General features: G+C 53.3%; 1 protein-coding gene across 1 annotated transcript; it reads left to right on the forward strand.

The window, feature by feature from the left end:
- Nucleotides 1–8,146: 8,146 nt before the first annotated feature.
- Nucleotides 8,147–10,047, forward strand: SP9 (Sp9 transcription factor; the record flags this gene model as incomplete). The annotated part of the gene is made up of 1 exon (XM_080622038.1): nt 8,147–10,047. A coding segment is annotated over one exon (1,539 nt), but the record flags the coding sequence as incomplete, so codon positions are not given.
- Nucleotides 10,048–10,494: the final 447 nt, after the last annotated feature.

The raw sequence follows: 10,494 nt of genomic DNA on the forward strand, positions 1-10,494 counted from the left end.
GCAACCCAGATGGAATGTAAGTGCCTGAAGCAGCATATAAGCTCAGGCTGCTTTTGTACAAAGAGGGTGTAAGTGTGTGTAGGTTAAGGCTTGCAGAAGGCATTTCAGGTAGACAGTTTTTGTGGAGATACTTAAAGTAGAGGAAGGCCAGAACCTGTCCTGAGAGGGCTGGCCGAGCAATTCTCCTGGGCAAAGTGACAAACACAAAGCTCTGGAAAAGGAAAAAGGCTTTAAAGCACAATGTGACTACAGGGATAACCTCTACACATTTGAAAGAGGCCTCCGTACCTTTTATTCTTTTTTCCCATATCCTTTATGAGAAAGAACAAGTTTAAAGTAAGCAGGACACTGCTGATTTTACGGGTTAAGTTCTTGATGGCATAAGGTCTATAAGAAACAGAAGAACTGGGTTTAGTATGTGACAGATTCCATAGAAACACACCTCCTCTTGTTGTGGTATCTCCTACAGGGAGGGGGAAGGACACCTCTTATTCTCATCACATCTATCATTCCATTTACATGGTATACATTGCATTTTACTAATCCCTTTTTATCAAGCAAGCAAACAGCTGATTAACATAAAAGTAAATGAATAGTCTCAATCCCATATGGACAACTCAGAAAATCAGAAGTGGCCATATCCGTGCTTTGTAACAAAACAGTCATCTCTCTTGACAGGACTTGACACCCACCGCTTGCTTCTTTTCTTTGTACCAATATTGATGTGCTGTGTGCTTACCTCTTTGCAGAAAACGATGTGATAAAATGGTGACGTTTGACAAGCATTGCAGTGATTGCCAGAGACCAGAATGTAGCAAATAGTAGACCAGACTGTTACTGAAACACAAATAGTAATAGGGATCTTAATAACATTCTGTCTCGTGGGGTATCTCAAAATAAATTTCCACCTGAACAAAAACTTACAAATGTTTTGTGTTTTTTCTAACTAACACTGTCACCAGTTACACTGCTCTCATCAAAGTCCCATTTTAAACAATAGTTTAGTTAGTTCACATGGAGTGGGGGGGTTGTTTCTCAGTTTGAATTGAAAACATGTCAGAACTGTTTAACACCAAGCCGAAGTCAGTCACTTTGTAGCTATAGAGAAGATTAATTTTGCAGTGCTAAGTAGCAAAGTGAATAAGGTTAGCAAAAAAGGCTTGGAAAATACAAGAGACGGAGGCCACCAACTGACCAAATGCAAGGCACAATCCTACCCCTTCCAACCTTCATCTCTGTACCCCTAACAAACCGTTAGGGGTAAAGCACAAAGTCACCAGCCTCTGCCAGCCCCTCATTTTGGGGCTGTCAGGAGCTGGGAGGAATTTCCCAGGCATGAGAAGTTCCCTGAGTCTTCTGGAGGGGAGCAGACACAGACAGACCAAGGCCTACGAGGCAGCTGCTCTGGCTTTCATAGCAGCCAACACTTTGACATTTCTTCATTGTAGAATGGTTAGAATACTTATCTATGGTGAAGAAGGCTGCTCATACCCCCTTCCTCCCTCACCTGGCACATCTCAGCCCGCTCTCCACTCCATACCTGCCTTGGAACTTCCAGGACTGGTGGTTCTGTGTCCACAATGTCATGAAAAGGCTACAGTGAAAGCTACTCAAACATTTTGTTAAACACATGTGTATGCTACTGCTTTCCTCCTTGCGTTACATATGCACAGTAGATTAGTGGGTTGTTTAGGAAGCAGTCAGGAATCTCTTTGTTTCCTTCTTTCAGGTACAAGGTGAATTAATCCTTTTGGAAACCAGCAATTCATCCCTCCCCTCCTCCCCCCATATGCTTGATTTCTTCCAGCCTGCATCTCTTTACAATAAAGACAGATAAAGCTCGGGTACCCTTCCAGATGAAAGAACTGAGCCTGTTTCTTTGCATGGAAGTTTTCTAAATAAATCGCTTTTGTTGTTTAAATCTGTGATGAATGGAGACACAGGGCCAGGTTGGTCGCTGGAACAGTACAATGGATGTAAGAAGGTTTTTTTCTTTGCCATATAAATCATTCACATTGTTTAAGGTACATTGATCAATCTAATGGCTTGTAATAGGCTCCTAATTGCCACTAGGAAAGTATTGCAAGCTTGCATTTGAACGTGAAATGGTTCATGATCTGAGCTGAAATTCACCTTAAGCCTGAGCTCCAGTAATTACAGAACACAGAAGGAGCACAATGAACGGTTCCCCGTCTTTCCTCGCCCTAATCCCAGGACAGGGGGAGGGAAGAGAGGGGAACATACGAAGGGGGGTGGGGGATATCCAGCCTATTTTCCTCTTCCAAGCCAGCAATTCATTAAGGGGCGAAACCTGCAGGAGGATTTATTGGTCATCGTGGACGGAAGACAACTTTGTAATGTCAATCATCCTGCCTATTACGCTCCCACATGTCTCTATCTGCAGATAGACAGCTTGCTTAATCACAGCCAACATTCTGAGTCACGCCTGGCTAAAAATGTGGTATAAGGAGCTTGGCCGGTATCAGAGGCGGGATACCAGGAGGAACGTGGGTACGGGACTCTTGTGCCATAAGGACGCTCTCCTGCCTCCCTGAAGGGTGCTGCTGCTCCCCTCGGCCCTGGCCGGCCCTGCGGGGAGGGCGTCGGCAGCCGCCGGGACCCTCCGGGACAAGGTCACTGCCGCCGGGGCCGACCGGGACCTGTCGTGGTGACACTACCGCCGGGACCGGCTGGGACAGTGACAGTGCCAATGAAACCTGCCGGGATACTGGCACAGCAGCCGGGACCAGCCGGGACCGTGGCACTGCCGCCGGTGGCGGCGGCTGCCCCCGTGCCTAAGCCCAGAGCTCATCACCAAGTCACCGGAGCTTCTTTAATAGACTTGTGTGAGAAGGTGGTTTTACGCTCTATAAATGTGGGTCCAGCCGTTCCCTAATTAAAGTCCTATTTAGAAACACCTTCGTTTTACGAAAGCTTTATGAGCGCTGGCACTGGCTGGCACCTGCTGTAGCAAACCCGAGCTTGTCATGCCCAACCTATACATCCTAGCAGCGCTGGGAAGCGTGTGAACCAAGAGATAAAATCCTCGTACAACGTTCCTCACACAATGTTCCTCAGACTTTCCTACCAAGGCAGAAAGCAAATCCATGATGCTGTTGAATAATCTTCCAATAATTGTAGTAATTAAAATCATCACACAGGCTGCAGTCACCTTCCTTCCTTTGACACTAGTCTTCCGCGGGATTGTTAACGTCTCTTCGGCTGAGATAAACAGAACAAGGGAGGTTTAAAATATACGGTCCAAATAAATTTAGCGGAAGACAATTAGTTCCACAGACACTGTTTTGGCTGAGTTCCGTAGACGAGAGGGTCTCTAGAACTACCCTGGGAGGGGTTTAAGCGCCGGTAGGATGGGTGGCCCTGTCGCTCCTGAACAGTGTCACCTTAAAGACCGAAGAAGAGCTGCAAGCCCGGTCGGATGCTCCACCTCGGGCTCTCCGTGCGGGGGGTGGGCAGAAGGAGAGGGGACTCCTGCACTCTGCCATAAACACAATCTGAAAGCTCAAGCAGGGGTTGCTGGAGAGTGTCATAATTTTCATTTAATTCCCATGATCTATTTGATCCCAGTGCTCATTCCCTTTTTATTAACTATAAAAGATTTCCTTCTAATCAAAAGCTGCTCTTCATCTTTATCCACAAATGAAGAACTCTGTAGTGGCAAGAATTCAGCGGGCTCAACAGGCACCAGGGGCTGTATTTTAACACTATCCTTCCCCCTTTTAATAGCTAGTCTTGGGCAGCATAGTGGGGATGCTTTTCCTTAACTGAAGTTATTAATTTATCACTAGGTCCCCCTCTGCGTTGCTCTGTTAATCAATGGGGGATTCTAGATCACGTAAATGCAAAGTGTAATTGAGAGGGGGGAGGAGAGGGGACTCTTTAGCACGGAAGTCCTGTTGCTTAAAAAAAAATAAAACCATGAAAAAATAAAAGCTGGCAGGACGCGATTCTCCCCCTCGGCGATGAGCACTTCGCCTGTTTCCTGCCCACCTCCCTTCTGCTTGGCAGCAGCAGAGGCTGCTTCTCTTCAACTTGGAAGGGTTTGCCTCTCTCCCATCCGTAACATCCATGTGTAAAACTCCGTGCCCCTCCTAGGGTTCAGAGGGAATTGTACAGCAACCTCACGTTTAACTGCTGGTAAATCGATTTAGTTGGGAAATATTTGGCAGCTCTGTCCCCGAGCTGCCTTTGAACAGCAGAGCCATTCCATCTGACGCTCTTGAGGATGAACCCAGAGCCTCCCAATCAGCTTTAATGAAGGAATTGTTTCCCAGCTTTACCTCCTAAAGACAGCAACTTTAGTAGTCGCGCAGATCAAAAGACAAGCGTGAAGGGAAGATGGGAAACAATATTGTTCAAAGGAAGTGAACTGTTGCATTTAATTAGACTATTCTTTATTAGCATTCATACGGAGGGTTTATACTATTTTTTTAATAGATTTATGTTGATTTAACCGTAATGTATTTCTGATGTAAATATATTCCGAGATGAAAACGTCACGGATCAATTGTAAAGGACCCGGATACATAATTTTCAAAAATCAGTTTCAGTTTATATGAGGTTCTCACCCCACTTTCGCTTCTTAGTCAGATTTGTTTATGCAGAATCGACATTTAATAGTGCTAATTGCACTCCAGTTAAATTGCCCTGATTGCAGAAAGGGAAGCAATTTTCGTGCTCTCTGTCTGGGTTTGGAAGAAATTGTTTTATATTCACCTCTTTATAAAGAAGTGGAGATAAGGCACCGAGCCTTTGCACAAATTGCACTTACGGGCTGACTGGCAGCATTCAGGCGCTATAATAGAGCATTATTTGGCCGTTTTGAATAATGTAAAGCGTTTGCTGAAAGCTATTCTCCTGAAAATTGCTTTAACTTTTAAAAGGGTGATGATTCACTCCAAACCAGGCCTTTGTTACATTGTCATTATCCCCCCAAATGTTTTAACAGTCAGCTCAACACTTTAGCATAACACATTGATCTTTGTTTAAAAACTCGATTTTTTAGAGTATGGAAAAAAAAGAAATCTGTCAGAAAATACTTGACCCCCTAAAGATTTTAGCAAGCCTTCCCCTCTTTGCCGCCATCCGCACAGCCTTTCCCCGCCGCCTGCCTCTTTCCCGCGGATTTCAGCCCCTTTCCTGGTTGGGAAGGGGCGCAGGGATGGCCGGCGGTGAGGCAGAGCCGCCCGCCGCAGGCACAACGGAGACCCGGCAACACCGGGGAGGGACGGCGGGCGGGCAGCGGATGCCTTTACTCGCTGATGTAGAGGCAGCATTTCCGAACGTCACGCTCTCGATCTCTGCCTTCCAGCCTTATTTTATTGATGACTTTCCCCGAGGAGAGGGGAAAGACCCTCTCCCCCCCGCCGCCCGGGGGCTGGCCAGAAGCGCCTCGCTATCACTTGACGACCACCTCGGCAGGCTCCTGGGAAGGAGCGGGGTTCTCCCCAGAGGGAGGAAAGAGGGAAGGAAGGAAGGAAGGAAGGAAGAGAGGAGTCACCTGTTGGGCGATTGCTCGGGGGTGCCCCTGTCGGACTCCTCGCCTCTCTCGCGGGGGTTATGTTGCTCCCCCCGCCACCGCCTTAAATCGCCTCCTCCCGCCGAGTGCTCCAGCCCCCCCGGCTAAAGCCGCCGCTCGCCATCCGCGCCAGGCAGAGCTCCCTCCCGGAGGAAGGGCTCGCCATGCACTACCCGGACCCCTGGCTGGCTGCGAGTCAATGTGGAAAGAATTAAGCGCAGAACAGCGTTTCCTCCTACTGCCCCGACTCTGCTTAATACGCGGCGACAAAAAGGCGAGCGCCCTTTGAAAATAGCCTTAGACGTTTAAATAAAAGCTAATCTCCAGGGACATCCTTTCCTAGCGTGGCAGGCGTCCTGCAGGTCGCATAACACAATGTACAATAAAACGCAATGCCCGCCTTGTTTAAGCACAGGGAAAAAAAAAAAAAAAAAAAAAGAAAAAACAAACCAAAACAAAAAAAAACATCAAAACAAGTACAGAAAAGCGAAATCCCCTCAAATTCGCGGCTTCTCTATCTTGCTCCTCAGCGATGCCTATTTTGCATCTGCTAGGAGGTTTTACACTGGATGGCTGAGGCGGCACCGAGGAGAAGGAAATATTGACTCTAACGCAGAGCGTTGCTTGAACGTATTCGTATTGCTGGTTCAGAGCTGCACCCAGCTGCACGGGGGACGGCCGCAGCGCAGGGAAGAGCTACTCCCAGCCTCGCAGGGACGGTCGCAACGATGAAAAAAGTTGTACCCCTATTGATCTTCCGCCGACACAGTACGGGCAAGTTCTAGCCAATTACTTAAGAAGCCTCCACTAATTGCGAATCAAAGGGACTAGCTCGCAAGAGATGGAGGAGCTGAGGTTTGGACTGACATGTCGCACATGCAGAGCGCAGGTAAAGCCTGTGTCGCTCACTGGGCGTGGGGAGCGTGCACAGAGCAGAGGCCACAAGCGAGTGCTGGGAAGGCTTGTTCCGCGGCACTGCCCGGAGGGAGCCTGCCTTCTGTCGTGAGCAGCCCTGTTCCACGGGGGTATGTGGGGCTTGAAAACCTGCTACAGGCTGCCAATTCCACTTTCAAAGTATTTTGCTGGGGACTGCGCTGTAAAATAAAATCGTCTCTTAAACGACAGAATGTCATATGCCTCTCGTTCCCCCTCCTGCCCAGGTACGAGGGTAAGGGGGTGCCTTTGGATTCTTTTTTTTGTGGTGCTTTATATGACTAAACCCCCCTCCTCGGTTCCTCTAGCAGAGAAACTCAGGAATACGTTGTGCCTGGTATCACGTCTAGTATTTAGCAAAGCAAAACCAAAAAATTAACCCTCTTTCATAGAATGCCATTAGGTGCTGCCAGGCTGTTTGTAGCCAGCGCGGTCAGCCGCCCAGTGACGGCCTGCAAAGGGCCTGTTGAACAGCAGCGCTGCAGGTAGGGCTCGGCGGACGGGGGGACGGCAGGTGGCTGCGGTGCAGCGGGGGATCTAGCACCTCCCGCCGCACACGTTACAGGCGGCGGCGCCAGGCGCGACCTCGGCCCTGCGCCCGACCCCCCGCTCTCGACTGCTGCCCTCTGCGGCTCCCCTCTCCCCGGTGCGGGGTGCGGTGCCGGTCCCCGCGGCCTCACGCCGACGGCTCGGGCCGTCGGGAGTCACAACCCGGCGTTTGTAGTTAATTGCGGCCACGATCGCCGCAGTCCGGAGCGGAGAGTAGTTGGGGGGGGGGGGCGGAGGGGGTTTACCTCCCCGCGCGCTGACTGGCACGCGCCCCGAGCTCCGGCGCCGGCACCTCCGCCGCAGCCTGATTGGCTGTCGGGCCGCTCCGGGCCGCTCCGCCCGCGCCCTCATTGGGCGAGCGCCGCCGCCAGCGGTACTTCAAAGCGGGCGCTGCCCGCACTTAGGCAGAGTTTAGCCCCGCCGAGCCGGAGTGTCCTCAGCGCCGCCGGGCAGCGCGGGGCGCACACCGAGCGCCGTCCCCCTCCGCCCCGCGCCCCTCTGCCCGGCCCAGAGACGTGCTATGGCTACGTCTATCCTTGGGGTAAGTCGGCTCCGCGCGCTGCCCTCCGGAACAGCCAGCCTACCACAACCCAACAAAACTGTTGCTGCCGCCGCCGCGCAGTGGCTGCCCCTCGGCCAAAGCGCGCTGGCCCGCGAGTGAGGGGTGATCCCGCCCGCCTCGGGGGATTTCGCTGCGGGTCTCCCATCGAGTCGTTTGGTCTGAAAACTCGCTTGGCCGGAGAAAAACCGGGCTGCTTGCGCCCTCCTTTCGTTTATTATTTTCTTCCTTGTTTTCTTTTTCTTTGATTTTCTTTTTTTTTTTTTTTTTTTTTTTTTTGACCCAAAGCGCCACGCTAAATATCCAAAGATTTTCCCCGCTAGCTCGGCTTCGCGATCAGCGCCGGTCGCAGGGCTCCGCGCCCTGCCCGCCTTCCTGCCGTCTCGGTTTTCCGCCGCCCGTGTACAGGGGCCCAAGGAGACGCCACATTCTGCTCCCAAGGGGTTTTCGGTTTATCGGTGGTGGGCTGCAGCAGCCCGGTGCTGAGCGGGGCGCCCGTTCCCCAGCCGCCCTTTCTTGACACGCGTGTAGCCCGTCCCCGTCGGGATCCGCTTCCGATGTAAATCCCTCGGGCGCCGAAACCGGTCCCCGGCGGAAAACGAGTTGTGTGGAGCGGGGCAGGGCCGGAGCCTGCCTCCAAAACTTTTTCGCGGTGCCCCTCGTCGCGGCGGGGTTCTGCCCGCGTTCGTGTGGGAGCCCGGCGGGGCGGCAGGGGTGAGGCTGACGGGCCGGCTTTGTCTCTTCCTCAGGAGGAGCCGAGATTTGGAACAACTCCCCTGGCCATGCTGGCCGCCACCTGCAACAAGATCGGCAACACGAGCCCCCTGACTACCCTGCCCGAGTCCAGCGCCTTCGCCAAAGGAGGCTTCCACCCCTGGAAACGCTCCACATCCAGCTGCAACCTGGGCTCCAGCCTCTCGGGCTTCACTGTGGCCACGAGCAGAGGCTCCAGCGGACTGGCCAGCGGCTCGGGCACCGCCAACAGCGCCTTCTGCCTGGCCTCCACCTCGCCCACCTCGTCGGCCTTCAGCAGCGACTACGGCGGCCTCTTCTCCAACTCGGCGGCGGCGGCGGGCGTGTCCCCGCAGGAGCCCGGCGGGCAGTCGGCCTTCATCTCCAAAGTGCACAGCTCGGCGGCCGAGAGCCTCTACCCGCGGGTGGGCATGGCGCACCCCTACGAGTCCTGGTACAAGTCGGGCTTCCATTCCACGCTGTCGGCGGGCGAGGTGGCCAACGGGGCAGCCTCCTCCTGGTGGGACGTGCACACCAACCCGGGCTCCTGGCTGGAGGTGCAGAACCCGGCGGGGGGGTTGCAGAGCTCGCTGCACTCGGGCGCCCCCCAGGCCTCGCTGCACTCCCAGCTGGGCACCTACAACCCCGACTTCAGCTCCCTCACCCACTCCGCCTTCAGCTCCACCGGCCTGGGCTCCACGGCCGCCTCGCACCTACTCTCCACCAGCCAGCACCTGCTCACCCAGGAGGGCTTCAAGCCCGTGCTGCCCTCCTACACGGACTCCAGCGCAGCGGTGGCGGCGGCCAGCGCTATGATTTCGGGCGCCGCCGCTGCTGCCGCCGGGGGTGGCTCTGCCCGCTCCGCCCGCCGTTACTCGGGCCGCGCCACCTGCGACTGCCCCAACTGCCAGGAGGCCGAGCGGCTGGGGCCAGCCGGGGCCAGCCTGCGGCGGAAGGGGCTGCACAGCTGCCACATCCCCGGCTGCGGGAAGGTCTACGGCAAGACCTCGCACCTGAAGGCACACCTGCGCTGGCACACTGGCGAGCGGCCCTTCGTCTGCAACTGGCTCTTCTGCGGGAAGCGCTTCACCCGCTCCGACGAGCTGCAGCGGCACCTGCGGACTCACACTGGCGAGAAGCGCTTCGCCTGCCCCGTCTGCAACAAGCGCTTCATGCGCAGCGACCACCTCAGCAAGCACATCAAAACGCACAACGGGGGCGGCGGGGGCAAAAAGGGCAGCGACAGCGACACGGACGCCAGCAACCTGGAAACGCCACGCTCCGAGTCCCCCGACCTCATCCTGCACGACGGAGTGGGCGCCGCCGCCCGCGTACCGGGCAAGGAACCTACCGCGGGGCCCGGCGACTCCTAGGGCAGCGCCACCCGGCCCTGGCCCCGGTCCCGTTCTGGAGCCCCCGGGCAGCCGCCCGGACTCTGCCCCGCGCCGGCCAAAGGGACGCGAGCCCCTCCTCGCCGCAGACGGTGCCCGGGTCCGCGGCGGAGCGGACGGCGGGGCAGGAGAGGGGCGGCCCTTCACCCCCGTCCCGCCCGGCCAATAGGTTCCAAGTGACACTTTCTTCCGTTTTCCTTTTCTCTTTCTGTTGGAAGGAAAGCATCCTGAGAGAGGCTTAAGGTGAGAAATCAAACTGCAAATCCGAGACGGTTCCTCTGTATCGCATAAACATCTGTATAAATAGGGTTCAAAAAAAGAAGAAAAAAAAAAAAAAAAAAGAAACCCAGATCGTGTTCGCTTATTTTTCTTGTAAATGTTGATCTGAAAGGGGTTGGGGGGTTTTCTTTTTTTTTTTCTTTTCTTAATTATTGGTGAATTCCTGAAATTCAGGGAGGTTTTGGGGGTTTTGGTTCCTTTTTTTTAATTATTATTTTAAATTTCTGATGCACTTTGTGGAAGTCAGTATATATGTAAAAGATATTTAAAATGTTGAGTTAACATTTCACTCAAACACAAGTAAGTTAAGGTCTCTTAAAGAAATTTAAATGCGTTTATCTGTATGGAAAAAAAAATCTTGACATATTTTCATTTTGGTATTATTAAAGGACTCTGAACCATAGACTCACGGGTTTTGTTGTTCTTTGTGCCCCCTCCTCCTGCCCAGCCCTCGCCGGGGTCTGGTTTTTAGGGGGACTCCTTCGCACCCCTCCCTCCCTGTCCCCCTTCTA

Source organism: Psittacula echo (assembly GCF_963264785.1).
Source record: "Psittacula echo genome assembly, chromosome: 6".
NCBI classification, from domain to species: Eukaryota; Metazoa; Chordata; class Aves; order Psittaciformes; family Psittacidae; genus Psittacula; species Psittacula echo.